The 16,357-nt window shown below is 41.3% G+C and overlaps 1 protein-coding gene across 7 annotated transcripts in view; it reads left to right on the top strand.

The window, feature by feature from the left end:
* The window catches only part of Kn (EBF transcription factor knot), a 115,598-nt gene that overhangs the window by 57,070 nt on the left and 42,171 nt on the right, over positions 1–16,357 (top strand). For all 7 annotated transcript variants that reach the window (XR_011547718.1, XR_011547717.1, XR_011547714.1 and 4 more), the window contains 3 exons: positions 2,209–2,264; positions 8,939–9,012; positions 9,454–9,522. Coding sequence is in view for 2 of the 7 variants with exons in the window: in XM_070674795.1 (XP_070530896.1) it covers positions 2,209–2,264; positions 8,939–9,012; positions 9,454–9,522 (199 nt within the window). In the remaining 5 variants the exon portion in view is untranslated. The remainder of the gene's footprint in view (positions 1–2,208; positions 2,265–8,938; positions 9,013–9,453; positions 9,523–16,357) is intronic.

Genomic DNA, 16,357 nt, shown 5'->3' with positions numbered 1-16,357 from the left:
TATAAAAGTTTCATGCACGAAATACTTGCGCGCTCACGCGTGCGCGACTGTTATGCCCTGGAGACAAATTGGTGCACGTCGCTTCGTCTCTCTCCGTACCCGCCGTTACACCGGCAGATCCACATCAGGTGTTCCTGTACACGTCGTGGCGTCACCGATCGCTCGACCAGGCAATAAATCTGTAATTAAATAATAAATAAGGAGCGTTCTCTCCCTGCCGTCTGAGTGAACGACGGGCTCTCGTCCATATCGGGTCGTACTCCTTTTTGTCATCGCTCATTCCTCCTGCATCTTCGCGTGCTCCGTTTCCTCTTTATCCTCTTTCTGCCACTCCGCCTTCCTCGCCAGCGCCGACCTCCCTTTTTCTTGCACGTTCCTCGTGCCGTTCGTCGTACATATGCGCGATAAGGAAGATACGCGATAGGCACCACGGATACCCGGTAAAATAGAGATAGAAACGAAATACATGGGGGCTTCAGAGCCGACGGAATATCGCAGCGCATAATAAAAGCGTCGCTGATCAAGGATCGCCGATCGGAACGATAGAACGGGAGACGTCGGCTTTTTCGCGAGATCGTTTTTGCACCCTTGAACCTGGTCGCCTAGTTATGCTAATGCCGTCGGATCTAGACTTATTTGCCTCCGCTCAGCGGGACATGGCACGCGAGTCCTCTTTCTTATTCGGTATGTTTTTTTATCTCTTTCCTTTATCGTCGTCGCCTCGAATTACGAAGCACCGCGCCGCCGGCGATAAGATTGACGCGCGCCGTTTCACGCATTTATAATTGCACTCCTTTAATCGACGCAAAACAAATTGATTCCTTTTTATTTTATTTTTTTTTTTTTTTTTTTTTTCTTTTTTTTCTTTTTAAGTATTAGCTTTATATCAGAGTTTTCTATGAGCTAACGTAAATAATGAATTATCTCAGATCTTATTATAATCCACGATACGTGACAAAAGTGATATATATTTATTATTTATTTTCGTATCGGATCGTGACCGATTAGAACTTTTGTAACGGAGAAAACCAGATATCCCGACGGAAGCTCGTAGCAGTTATTCGGTCAGTTTAGCGTCGACCCGTATTTGCAAATCCTGACATGGCCACGGATACGGTAAACTGGTCGACTGCGTACGTAACTTCCGGTAAAGCCGCGACGGTTTCTCGAGGTAATTTGTGAGCTAGTTTCGAGCAGAGTATCGTAATCCGCAATAACGTTATGCGGCGTGAGCCCGGGCCCGGGCGCCCGCCGGGTCTGGGAGTCTTATGTCGGGATTACTTGGCTTACCGGGCACGCGAAGCCGGAAGCCACGGGGGTGTCTGTCCGAAATACACCCCAGGATTACCCGGCGCTCCCCCAGGAAGGAAGGAACAGTTTCGAAAACTTGCAGCGCCGAGATGCAACGAGCAGCGCTTATACGATTCCGATAGGAACGCGCAACAATAATGCATGTGTCGATATGCAATTTCCGTGTAACGTCTCTTCCGCGAGGGCAGCTTGATTTCTGATAATCGTTTACCGGAAAGGAATATTTATTTTAAGCGTGGAGAAATATAGTTCCTTGATTTTCATTCCGCTCGTAACGATCGAAATAAGAGCGCCCCTTTTTCCCTCAAACTGGAAATCGTACGTTTACTTTAAAGCGCGTCGTGTGCGTACGAATGCGGCGAATTCTTCGGGTTCGAATTTGTATCTCGAAGGAATAATGGTATGATAATTAACGTATTTACACGTGCGTCTCGTTTCCTATCGTGGATCGTTACATCGCGATACTCGCGGCAATGTTGGTATTCAGTGTCCCAAAGCGAGATCGGGAGCAGCATAAAGAAGAAGATTGTGCATACGAATCGATGGACAAGAACGAGCCGCTTTGTATCGCCATCGACTTTAAATACTTCTTAATATGCAACTTTTTCTTAAATATGCCCTTTCAGTAGAAATACGCTTGGCAGAATTTGGACACGTTTCCGTATTCGTCGTATTCCTCTCGTGAGCATTGCAAATTCCTGCGCGGAATGCTTCTTTGCTTAATGGTGCTTTTTGTTAAAATACGTGAACGAAGCAAACTCTATAACGAGTAGGGTATTAATAACGAGTATTAGATTGATTAGCAATTTATTCGGAATAATTAGTAGACTTTTAACGCACATTTACAAACAAAATGATGATGATCTTTTTATAATTCATTATTTTTATTTATTTCAGGTGTCAGACAGGTGCAGGATATCTACGTTAGGCTTATAGACTCCGCAACGAAACAAGTAAGTGAAAATATCTTTTTATATTTATTTAATTGTTCATCAAACTTCTCAATAATTTTAATGCTGGAAAGAGTAAAATATTTTGCTATTTCTTTTTAGTTTAAATGTCAAATATTCAGATTAATTCGATTAAATTATTCCATCTAAAAATATATACACGCGTGCGATTTTGCAAGCGCAATATCTCTCGTGCATAAGATAGTAATTTAAAAAAACATGTCAATCGTCTCATTGCTGAGCAGCCCCTTTGCCGTTTTTATGCGTTGGGACTCGTGCGAAATCGTCGTAGCGACGCGCGCACGTGGACGGGGGTGTTATCATCTCGGCTACAAGCACTTAATTTTCCGGGGGGTTGATTCTTACCCCTCCGGGAAAGTAGACACACCGCCGCGCGCGGCTGTCCCATCCTGTTATCTGCGCCACGTGGCGAACTCTGCGCGCGACCCGCGAACCACGTGTTGTGATCCTCCACCCAGGACCGTAGATCCCGACTCGCTGATAAGGTGCAAAGAAGGATCACAACCTTCGTGCAAACGCAAATACGCTGTGCGATCACGAGCGCGATAAGTCCTTTTATGTTCGTCCGAGGGTAACTTTTAGACTACGACACCTTCGTGAAAGGTATATTTCACACCTGTGAAATGTCACGACATGCAGAGAAACTACCATATCGTTAGGGAGAATACATAAAGAAAATAAGTGGACAGAGCAATTTTCAACACCTAAATTAAGCCTCGGGCATAATCACATGTATATGAGCCATAAACTTGATAAACAAACGGAGCGGTATTATTTCTTACATATACCGCAACTTTATCGACTTTTGGGGAACGGCATAATTCTAAGAACTAAGGGAATTCATTTTTAATTTAAGCTATGCATTTTTTGTATTTTTTAAACACAAACATTAATTTGTGAGTAAAAAGTAAAAAAAAAAAAATTATTAATTCCATTATGCCAATATAAAATAAATATGTACTGCTTGAAACTATTTTGTTTCGTGTCGTGACTTGAGCTTCCAACAAGTTCTTAGAGATGTGCGCACCATTTTAGTAAATTAAATCATCTTGGGGCTGGTCGGTTGCGGAAGTAAGAAGAGGGTGGTAGGGTGAAGAAGGTAGCGGAGAGAAAGGAATGAGGAGGGTTGGGGAAACAGAGCTGATGTTAGTTTTAGCTGATTAAATTACTAAGCCACAGCGGCCTTGCACCGGCAGAGACCGGTCCTCAATTCGCGATCCATTCCTTTTATTAATCGGATCCGGGATGTCATAGGGTTGAATGGTTAGAACGGAAAGAGAGAGAGAGAGATCGATATGTGTATTATCTTTCGAAGCAATTGGCGAAATAGGAACAAGTAAATTAAAAAAGATCATGTTGAAAAAGCATACTCGAAAGTAAACTTTCGTCAACTCGCGAGATGTCACGGTTTCCTTTATAATTTTTCAACTGTGCGCGTGGTACCGCGAAGTACACAGAATTCAACATATGTAATCACGTCTTTGGCAATATTAACTCGTGGGTGGCTATGCTTGAGAAAAAGAATAAAGAGTGGGTTGCGAACGTGAAAAAGGAAGAGAGATCGAGAGTGTTCGGGAACGATTGTCTGTGAGGAAAAGAAAAGCGGAAGTGATAGATAGATGCCGAGACACCCTCCTCAGAATCATGCTGGTAAAGGGAGAGTAGGAAGTTGGACGGGGAAAGGATCGAAAACGAGAAAGCTGCAATTTATACATCAAAGCTTCGATTGAACGCGTCTCCGCCGTCCTGCCAAAGCGAGAGGAAGAGATACAGACGGGAGAATCGATGTATATTCGCCGTGTCGGTGTGTACCGGTACGTGCAACAACTTGCGCGAAGTGTTTAGCAAATCCAGGTCGACGTATCTCCCTTGTCCATTGTACTCTAGAAAATTGACAAACCCGGATAAGCTTATCCGTGATTAAAATGTGAAAGATAAAAGAACCGTTTACAGCTCGCATTTCAATTTATGACTTATTCATAAAACGTATTCATTGACTTCAGAGTTACATAAATGCTATCTTCGATATATTTTACGGCAGTTTTCACAGTAATGTTAGAATAGATTTTTAAATGGTTTCAATTAATTATCCGATACGGTTTCGAATTACTTTTTGTAAAAGAAACTTTTCTTTTTTTTCAAATATATATAAATTAGTTTTATAATACTTATAAAATTTTTTCAATTTGATGTTTGAAATTAAAAAATGCTCGTAATTTGATTTCGTAAAAGCGGATGCGTGTAATACGTATTTGGTAGAATTATTATCGTTATTTTTACATCGGGAAGCTTCAGAGTGTTCGCATGCGTTCCACTTTCCGAGTGAGTTTTCCAAGCCGAGTTATGGCTTGCAAATTATGATTCGGAAACGCGCCAACTTTTCTCGAGACCGAATCAGGTGCTCGGTTATAAATCCGCAATAATTGGCTACACCGAGTCGGCTGCTGAGCTCGTGGTGAAACCCCCGACCCTTAAGCTTTTCTTCAATTTCTTCGCTCCTTCGCCAAGGTGGATATCTATATCAACGTTCACTTCTTGGAATTCCAGTGAGCAAAGTATCTGTGCAACGAGATGCGAACGAAAGAGAGAATGATGAAGGGAGATAGAGAGAAGAGGAAGTAAGGAGTGAAGAGGGATGAAGAGAGGAAGTAGGGAAAAAAAAAGACGCAGGATGTTGAGAACCGTCCGTTTCTCGGTGAAAATTTCCAGAAAAATACGAGCTGCTTCCGAGAAAGAAACGAGTTTCGTGCAGCGTGGCTGAATGGCGCTAACAACGTACGCTTTTAAGCGCTCGGGAACGAACTTCCGCCCGGTGAGAGGGGGACGAACGAGAGCCAGAATGCGTTTTTTCGCGGGATTAAAAATGCTAAATGGTAATTAGTTCCGGGGATAAAAAAAGCATTTACAGGACGTGTGTATGGAGGAAGCAGAGAACCGCGCGGCGCCATTATTCTAAATGAATGAACAACAGGAAATTGTATCTAACCTTTTTAAACTCTATCCGACGTTGGAGATGGTCAGCCGTCACGCTGTTTTTTTCATTGTAACGTCGACTCGTCAGTATTCGGAAGGAAAGCCAAAAAGGGCGTATATTCGATCAAATTATGCCATAAATCATTCCTCTTCGTTTCGGTCGAAACTTTTTCGCGCTCATATTTTTAATCCAGCATTCGTGATTCTTCAAGTTAAAGGTATCGAGTCGAGCCGACATCGGTCTGGAATATTAAGTGTCTATGGCTAATGCTAAAATATGAGTATTTAACCATAGATTAAGGAAATAATAAGTTCGAGATAAGTTAATCCCAGATAGATAAGAAGAGAAAGAGAGGTCGACGCTCCCCCTCGGGCGGTGGACATTCTTCTAGGGGCGAGGGTAACGTTGTATGTATGTTGTTCGGCGTATGTACAAGGGGCTGCGGGGGTTGCCCGGCCGATATAGAGGGGGATTCTCAGGGGACTTTTGGAATCGATTTAGGATGGAAATCATTACGGCAGATTTGAATGACTATCTTCGAATTTATCTGCTCCCTTTAATACTTGCTTTCGTTCTCGTACTGCCATCTTCGAGAGCACCGAGAGCTCGGCGCTACGGTTTTATTATCATACACGTCGATTCTCCTCGACTGAGCGATATCGATCTGCCGTCCGCTGATATCGAATGATATAATATCCTATGACAAACACAAGATTACGTATCGATACCATTTCCAACTGGCCTCGATCATTGCCTGATTTCTAGATTATTATAATGGATAAAATCATACAGCGATATGTCGTCGTGTCGTTTCCAAAGCTGCGGGCATCAAAGTTACGGATATTTAAAACAAATTAACTCCGACGATTCGATTTACAAAAGCGGCATGAAGCCGTCGTTCTTTTACCGCTGCGTATATTTTTCAACTTAAAAAAAAAAAGAAAATAATTTTATTTTCATGCGTCGATTTTTACGACATACTGCTGTATGAATTGGTTATGATCGCAAATTCCGTCGGACTTTTCGCTATAAGTCTTTAGTAAGTAATTCCCGTGGGAATTAAAATGCGGCGGGGGCCCAAGTATTTTCGTGGTGGGACCAGGAGGCAACGGAAGAAAGGCCCCCGAGGGGATCATACTGACTGGTCGCACCCCCAGGACCCTCTGTTTGATGTCGTTGCCTCCGACCACCCTTCGCCTACTTCAGCCACACACCCTTGAGACATTCTACGACATAACGCTACCATATCCAATGAACCGACGAACAGAAGAAAAACAGTGAAACCTCTTTTGAGATCAGCACGTGTGGCAATATGAATCTAAACTCGTAATATTACAATGGCTTTAAGATCCACTCCCTACATAATGGAACAGGTATATTTTGATCTTTATATATTAATTGCACAATGGTTCTATATTAATCGCATTATTAATATCAATTAAATTCTTCCGGCTGCTTAGTTACTTGTTTGTTAAACTGAACACGTTATCAAAAGATAACAATCACGACAATAACGAAAATCAACGTATAATTTCCGAGAGAGGTACTCTGTAATGAAAATAATTGCTTTCAAATTGTTCGTGCGTATCGCAGAATATACAGAATAAACGAAAGGCGTAAGCGGCAACGCACGTAATAATCGTTCAGCAAATAATATTGCATGTCACTCCGCACGTTCCACATGATCTGCCTAACTATCGTTGCGTTTAATCGCCAATTGCTATATACGAGCACAATATTAAAGGTAAAGCATTCGACGATGAATTTCGTTAAAAACCTTCGTATTTTAACGCAACAGCTGATTTTTAATTATTTTTTAAAGCAGCAAACGTTTACGAGATCTTTTTTTTTTACTTGTCTCAATGTATAAATGATAAAAAAAAATCTATATCAAATACAGCAATTTCATTTTTGTGCATATTTCTTTACTTTATGCACTTTAATATAAAAAAATTAAAATAAAAAAAAAAAACAATTTTTGTTTGCTCTCGTGTAATAAAAATATTCATATCAATTTTAGTATACAATTTTTGTAGCAGTTACGTCGTGCTCTTTATTATTCTCTCAATCGTAATAAAAAAAAAAAAAAAAAAAACATTCTGATTAGAAGGACCATTTCACACAAGACTTAATTGACTAGGTGTAAGTAAGCGTTATCTTTATCTCACAGAGTTTAATACAATGTACAAAGTACATACTTATGTTAATTATTCCAAGTATAAATAAGTTTGCATGTCTCCTTACTATTACGTCTCGTAATAGCCAAGCGGCACGTAACGTTCTATGACTCCTTCCTTTGCTCTTACCAAGAACATGTACTTTTCCCCTGCCGTTTGTCCGTGATACCCCGAGTCTTCCCTTTCCGCCATGTTTATTCTTGCCTCCCTATTTTCCATCCTGACATCTCCGTTTCGACGCCGGGATCCCTCTCTGATTTACCTACCGCGATGTATATATACAGCCACGGCGGTTCGTTTACGTTGCAATTCGGTTATTTCGTCCGCATAAATATTTGACGCTATTCTGGAAGTCGCACCTACACGGTGGGACCAAGGGTGTTTGATACCATTACCGTTGTACACCGACATTTAACCGGCCAAGCACGGAGGTGGTGCCGTCAACTCGACGAATTCCCTGGGACACTGTATTTCACAATATTTACATTTTATCGCTCCTCGTCGCGAACTCGCGCGATTCAGGCTATTATGCAAACCACGAAATTGCGCAAAAATCGCATGTACAATCAATGCAATTGTACGCGTTTCTTGCTCAAAGTTTCGCTTAATCCAAGGCCTCGATCGGATATTTCAAAGAGGACATCCCACGTTTCAAACGAAGGAATAATTCATTTCTCAAATCGCAACGCTAACGCTAGCCGCTGTCGAAATTAAAACGTAAAAAAAATTTTAGTCGTGTGCAACGTAAATATCATTGCACATGTATACCTAAAGATATATAAAAGTGTACATGCATTTACGTGTTTTTTACCATTGAAAATATATGTAATATGAAAATTTAATTTTAATAAGAATAACATTTTTTTGAGAAATCAGTTACTTTGCTGTTTCGTGCGGCTATAAGCAAGAGATCAAAACAAATCTATCGGGTTCGCGTTTTGTTATTCTACGCTTAATCCGCGTGAAGGTCCCCATCGGTAAGTGCACGAATACAGGATAACGACGTGTTGTCATTAAATAAAAATCAATCGCGTGGTCGTGAAGGAGGCTTAACGGATTTGCCTGCGCCGCCCATGGCTTAGTACTCCTGCGGGGAAAGTAGCCCCTTCTCAACTCGCATCCACATACGAGCTTGCTTAATACGTTACATATTTCCCATCGACGGCTGAATTATCTGTCGAACTGGATTACTCTCACGTCGTACACGCTCGCGCTAATTAGCACTTTTTTTTTTCTTTAAAATAAAATCCGCGACTGAAATAAGTCTTTCCACGTAAAGTAAGAAAGTAGACGCAACATCGCGAGAAGTTAAAATAAATACTTACGCGAACGATAATAAATATTTGTGAGATTAATTCACAGTTAACAAGAAATAAATCGCGTGACAATAAAAATCATATTTTCAAATAAATGTATAATATAAAAATTTTGTTGCAAATTATCGCGAACTGTTTCAAGTTATTTTTTTGACGGTGAAGAATAATATTTTCTCTTTTCTGTTACAGGCAATCATGTACGAGGGACAAGACAAGAATCCCGAAATGTGCCGTGTTCTGCTGACGCACGAAGTCATGTGCAGGTACGTGATTTTTATCTGTGCTTTTATTTGTCTATAAGTGCGTATAATTATTTTTTACATAATTTTTTTTTATTTTTTTTTTTATTAATATCCTTCTTAAAGTAAAGCTATTTCACATACGTCGACTTACGTTATTTGCATTCAGAAAAGAGTCCCTCTTCTATATGTGCCACCCTTGTGGGCATAAACGTAACGAGGCATACGGGGATGTAGTTTCTCGGGGGGGTAGCTGACTCATTGTGACCCATGGGATTTCGGGAACGCACCAGCACTAGTTTCTGCCGCCTACTTCCCGAATCCCATGGGTATCGACATTTTTTTTTTAAGCCCGCTTAAAACTTCTGACACCGCGCGAGAGCTTTCACTTGTATGTATTCTTTTGTTCGCGAAAATACATTTTGCGGCGGAAGTAATCAGATGAAACGTACTGTCTATTTACAGCCGATGCTGCGATAAGAAGAGCTGCGGCAACAGGAACGAAACGCCCAGCGATCCTGTCATCATCGACCGGTGAGTAGAATCTACTGTTATCTAACTTTCGCGGAACGAACGTGTCGGTATCGCGGCGGCCATGATCTGCTTAAACGCGCGAATTTATCTCGCGTGCGTTGCGTAACGAGCGCGTTACGCGATATCGAGGCGGCGCATGACGGAATCTCGACCTGACAACGGGCGAGCGCAACGACAGAAGTGTCGATTTCGTAGAAACCGCCTCTATCAGTCGCTCATTCGTGGTATCATCATTTTCAACGATCCGCGAAATAAAGGTCTAGATAAGTCCTTCTCGAAGGACCCACCTATGAGATAGAGCCCAGTCTGCCGTCGCGAACCAGACTCTTAGAACATTTAGGCTTGCAAAATACGTTTCCTACGAGGTGCGGCGGGATAGCCGAGTAGAAGAGTACTCGAATACTCGTACTTATACGCTCTCCACCTTGCGCATGGTGCTGCTCGCCCACGGTAACGTAGACTCCTCTTATACACGTACTCGCTCACTCTCCTTCCGCGCGTACTCGCTTGGTCTCTATTCCGTGGCGTGGCTAACACGGGGGTGTAGCAGGGTGAGCCTGGTATCTGAATAGGCTATAGAGTATCCTGAGATAGGAACGGTAGGAAGGAAGAGGTTTCCCGCGGGACCCAGGCCGAGATAGTCTTCAGGAGGACATCTTGCGCTCAGAGGTGCTCAACCCCCGAGTTTCGATACGCTGGCGGCTTCGAGCTTTTCATCCGTATTCGAAAGGATATGTGTTACGCGCCGGTGACAGGCAAAGCCTGGTAGGCTCGCTTGTAACTATTTTTCTGCGCTTTTGAGTCTCTCCGCGTCTACACCTGTTGGGTTTAGCCTCCGACGCTCTGAGACGGTCGTGTTTCATTCGTTGATGGCCGGAAAATAGGTTTAATGGGAAAATAGGTCAAATTGCAATGGAAACTTTGAACGTAAATTTTGAATTAAATTTAATCCCTGAAAGTCTGTCAAATATACCTGCAGCTGTAAGTAAATTTTTTTTATTTTTTTTTTGTTTTTATAGCGAAATGAATAGTAAGCAGAGCTGATAATGTTCGTTGAATCATATTGATGAAGACGCGATAAACCGTATATTGCCGGAGTTGAAAGAATAATAACTGCCTTCCTGTAAAGATTATGCAATCTCATAGGTTGGGCTGATCAGTGGAACGATAGAAGAATTAATCTCGAAAATGCTCGTTCGGCACACGGCACGCACGCACTCGAATAATGTCGTAACAACGACGTTGTAACGTGAATGCAACCGCGAAGCGGTCGCGTGTCGTGATGAACGCCACCCTCGAGTTCCGTAGATACGTTGGATCGTAACGAGAGTAAAATAAATGGGTGACTTCCGCAAAATTACAGGATTAAATCTTCTGTCTATACCATTTACTAATCAGAATAATTTTACTTTATGCAACATTTTTTTAATTTTTTTTTTTTTATTAAATTATTATTTTTTATTTAATTTAGCAGTAAAAAAAATTAATCTTTTTATTAAATTTATTAAATATTTTTTTACTCGTTCAAAATATTCAAGTTAAAAATCTTCCCTTAATTTTTCGATAAGCAATCGTCTTCTAAATTTTTTTTCGCGTTAATTTAGAAATAGATATTGGAAGGCTAATAGATTTTCAGTCTTGCACAAAACCACAATGGAGAACGCGTGAGCTTGATCGAGAGAGTAAGCGAAGGGTATCAATGCCACTTTGATTGAGGCGGTTCTGGTCGATTGTGACATGCTCACTCAGCTGTGCAGAAAGTACAACGCACCCCCCATCAATTTAGGATACCTGACTGAAGGGAAAAACAAAGCGTTTGTTTTTTGAGCGTGATCATTTTGTCATCCCTTTGCACCACTTTTGATGCAATATCCGATCGCAGTTTTTGCTAGAACCAATATTATCACTTGTTAAATGAACGAATTATATCCTTATATTAATACACATAATATTTGATATCAGACTAAAAAAAATTTCTAAATTTTTTAAATTTTATTACGATAATCGTTTTGACTATATGCTAGAATTTTTACGAAAATCAAAAAAGAAACGTATTTTCTTCTTAGCTTCGACTTTGTATTGCGCAACATTTAATTGAAGAAATTACAAAATATATCCGTGCCAAAGACATATACTAATTAAACGCCAAATATAAATGCAAATTCATAAAAATTGCACGGGGTTTTAACTCTCATCTATGCGCGAATACTAGTTTGATATAATCGGTCTATTGATCGATCGAAACGTGATGGCATCGATCGATGATAGGCGGATTGCGAGAACAGTCCTAGAGAAGCTGGTATTACGCTGGACTCGGAAACCAATTAACATGCATAATTAAAATGGCATTGTCGTGGCCGGGCAACGCCACGGGCTTCCCCGTCGACTGACGAATCCCCGGGGGCTAACGGCGTTTCATAATTACGAAAATCCACCCACCTCCGATGCCTCCTCCGCCCGCGCGTTCCGGTGTCACTCTCTTTCTCCAATTGCCGGTATCCAGAAGCCCTCTCCCCCGAAAACAGGGGTAGGAGGGTGGAAACGCGAGAAAAAATCGGGCATCGGGTCGGTGTACGACGAACAACGCGCCCCGGCTCTGCCACAGCCAATAACGTTCGAACAAGCCGGTTGCCAGCGCGATTGGCTAACTTTATTTCGCTCAGTGGGCAAGCCCTTAATTTCGGGGCATCGATCATCAGCCCTCGTGTGCGCCCTTCGCGTGCTGCAGTGGCGCTCTACCTCCTCTTGTGTCGCTTCCTCTCATCCTCCTCCGCGCATTCATACCGATCGCGATGACCCTCAGTACCGTGACGTACCTCTCTGCCATTCCCTCCGTCAATTTGATGGATTCCATTTCGGATCCCGCGCGACGACGATCGTTTCGCTTTCCCGGTGCCTACGCGCGACCCCTCCGAAGGGACGTAACGGCGAAATTTTGCACGAAAAAAAAATAGAGAGAGAGAGAGAGAGAGAAAAAAGGGTACTGCAAAGCTGGTCAGCGCCGCAATAAAAGTTAATCCGTCCGTGGCGAGATCCGAAGCAAGCAAATTTTAAATCGATCTAATCGCTCAAACGTCGAAGCGGTACATTAAGCGTTCAACGGAGCATTAAAATTAAATAAATTTTTTCAGCAAGTTTTTTTTTTTGAATCTGTAAAATATAAATATTAACACGCGAGCTGAATTCGATAAAGGATTTTTGGACGTTATTATTTCACTTGTGAATTGAAGAGTTAAAAAAAAAAAAGTTCTGAAAAGAGCACGAATTCAAAATCACTGAAAGCTGCATCGGGATAATCGACGAATAAAAATGTTAACGTTTTAACGTTATACTATATTTAAATACAAATTTTTTATCGAGGCGAAATGAGAAAGCAAATTAGTTAAAATAATTTATATGAAAAATAAACGATACCGAAGTATTGAAAAAAAATTTTTCGCCCTCGCCGCACTTGCGCGGGTATGCTGTTATGGTCCGCATAAACACCGGTACGCGATATTCTGTTCTCCGAGTCCAAACGCGTAACAATCAATCGTTACCTTAATTGATTGCGATTGATGAAGGACGCTCGGGCGATTTGACTGACGTCACAATGACATACGGATTGTCAATCAGTCTCGCTTGTGGCGTTAATGCATGCAAATCTGGTCGAATCGTGGCACGTTGTCTCACACCCTTGCAACGAACCTCCCATCAATATGGATTCGATATCAAGGCCGGTCGTGCCGATTTCTATGCACTCGCTGAAAAGTCTTTCTACGCGAATGTCGCGATATTTTATTCAGCCCGTAATTTCTGTTTTGCCAGTTCGTTCAATACCTTGGCACGCAGCGAAAGCTGACATTCGCTGACGAACGTTTTGCGATCACGTAGAATATTTATTTTATTCACGCGCGTGGCTGTTGAAAATATCAAGAAATCTAAAAACTAGACGCATTCTATAATTAATAAGATAAGTGCTACGTATTGTTTACATTGTTCAAAAGCATTATTGCAAATTATCGCGCGTTTAAGCAACCGGAAATGATTTGGCGGTCAGGCAGTATATTTGATCGAATGGAAACGCGATGAATGACACAACGCACGTCCTCAGATCTGCATTGATTCTACTTTACGTGGCGAGTACACACACGTGTCTCGGGCGACTTTTCACAAAGATAATCGGAAACGATCGACGAAGATAGCGGCCGATAATAACAGGTTTCGACTACTCGTTACAGATGACACACATCGATAAGGAAAACTTATTAAGCGAACGACGTACGCAATGCATAAAACCACTTATTCATTGGTCAAGCCAAGCGTTCCGGTGGGAAATCTCACCCGATTATCGTCGTTAACTAGAGTCGTTCTCAACTTTTTTAATTTTTCGGTACAACGGTATCAAAAAGCAGTTTTACATCGCGCAATTACTTTATACATCGATATAGCACAGGTCTATTAATTCCACGTCAGTCTACTCGTTTGCAATGTCAAGTTTAACGTTACATCACGCGACATAAATTTTATATAATTAATTTAATTGATTTTTGTTATTAATTTATAATACTAATTATAATATTTGTATGTATTTCGATGAATTTACAAAATAAGTGCATTTTACATCGTCTGAACGACGATGATCGGGCGAAATCGAGTCGTCGATATTTGTGATTCAACTAATATCAACTAATTTTGGCGATACTAATTTCGAACCTAACTATTAGAGAAATCAAAACATATTAAGTAGCGCCGTGCGGGTACATTTCTTCTTTCTCTTTGTCTCTCTTTTTCCTTTCTCTCTCTCTTACCGAGCATATGGGTCTCTATAGTTGGCGGGGTATCACACCCTCCATTCTCGACATACCCCTAAAATAAATGGACGAGAGTGCGCGTGCACGCTTCTGTATTAAAACGAAAACGGCTGATCGTTCGAGCACAAAATCGCCGATTAAATATTCCGGTATTTGATCAGCTAATTATTTTTTCTGCGAATTACTTAAAGAATCGGCTAAACAGCAATAACCAATAATAGATTTTTTTTTTTTATACACCTGAAAAGAAAACAAAACGCACACCAATTAATGTACATCAAAATATACATTAGCCACAAAAATCAATTTTATAAACGAAAAATTTCGAAATACGTATTTTTAATGGTTCTTTATTGTAAACGCATATACGAGATGGAAAATTTCCGACTGACCGCGATGATCAGAATGCGCCTAAAATACTCGTTCCAGCCGCGATACACATCTGGAATCTATATTGAATATTATCGGTTTCTCGATCTATTCAGTTAGCTAATGGAAAATTTATGCCAAGTTAACCCCGTCAATCCATTATGTATTTTAACAGAAATGAGAATTATTTGAATGTATCATTTAATACGTTTTTTTTTTTTTTTTTTCTTTTTTATTTTCGTGACTCTTAAAACGATCATTTATATTCTAGTTCCAATATCGTTCTTTTACCGCGATCCACACAAAATAAATTTTTCAACGTGGCTAATGATCAGGTTGTCAGTAATTGCGGAATTAAAATTTTTTTTTATATACCGAATACAAATAACTTAATGTATTAAATGCGAAATGCAAATAAAGCGCGCGAATGTAAGATTAGGACGCGTCGCATGCAATAAGGAAAACTCGAGACTTTCCAAAAGTCGTCGGGCAAGTGGACGCTGATTGGCCTACCCGTCTGCACAAAAAGTAATAAGCGCAGCTTCGCCGTGGCGATGCGAGAGCCTAGTCAGATACCGAAATGTACCCTGGAGCCTCGTGACGCCGCAGAATCTCTGCTGTACTCCGGACTTCGGCTCGATTCCCTTACGGTTATACCACCTGCCGAGAATTACCCCGATACGGTATCCTTATTTTCGAAGAATATCTTAACAGCTTCCCGCACAGCGTCTGCTATTCTCTCCTTACATTGCCGAGGAAAGGGGTAAAATGGGGAGGGCGGGAAAGCGCGGAGTGTACCAGCCACGTCTTCACGGCGCTTTTTCGATCTAACTCCCTCCTCTCGAATCCCGTCTCTCTTACTCCGGAGAAGAAGCCAATAGGGAGAACCGATCAGCTTAATGCATATTGATGCGCGCCGAGCTAAGTGAGTGAAAAATCGCCATCGATCTACCTTCCGGAAAGATAGAAGTATTCTCTCTCTTTCACGGGCGGCCTTATATCTACTTGCTCGTCGACAAAGCCGAGCTTATTTCGTTTTCTCCTTCCGTTTCTATGCCAAGCGTACCTGAGCATTTTAATTTGTATATAAGTCGAAAGAATCACAAGTCTCCTATGCGGGTTTATTTCTCTCTTTTTTTTTTTTTTTCTTTTTTTTTCTTTTTTCTTTTTTAAAGGCGAATCACGAAAATGAATTGACGTTTATTCCTGTTTAGTTATTAACTACATGTTTTCGTTATTTTTATTTAATCAATCTTATAAATTAATTTTTGAAATATTAAATGTGATTGTAATTTAATTCTTCTGGAATCGCAGTAATTTTAAGGTTAAATCATTCCAAAATCTATAAGTTTAATGGAATTTAACGTCAAAATCACTTAACTCTTTTCGTGATTCTAAACACGTCGGGCGATTATTTCCAGCCGATTGGAGGATGAAACCGTTCGAGTAGCGATGGTTCGATTTGCGCCGACTTGTTTTTGATGGTGGTACCGTCTAGGTGTCATGTCGGTAGACCCTTGGCATTTTGTAGCGGCACCAGCGCGGCATTATGTGCTTCCACCGGCGCTGGTTCTACCAGCCTCGTTGGGGTCCCGGCCCGCGGAACAGATGCCAGCCGTCACGGCTCGCCGATGGCTGGAAGGGTGCTTCTAGATTGAGACACGGTGGATGAC

Source organism: Cardiocondyla obscurior, linkage group LG02 (genome assembly GCF_019399895.1).
Source record: "Cardiocondyla obscurior isolate alpha-2009 linkage group LG02, Cobs3.1, whole genome shotgun sequence".
Classification (NCBI taxonomy): domain Eukaryota; kingdom Metazoa; phylum Arthropoda; class Insecta; order Hymenoptera; family Formicidae; genus Cardiocondyla; species Cardiocondyla obscurior.
The sequence above is the reverse complement of the archived record's forward strand: the minus strand, read 5'-3'. Positions and strand labels throughout refer to the sequence as shown.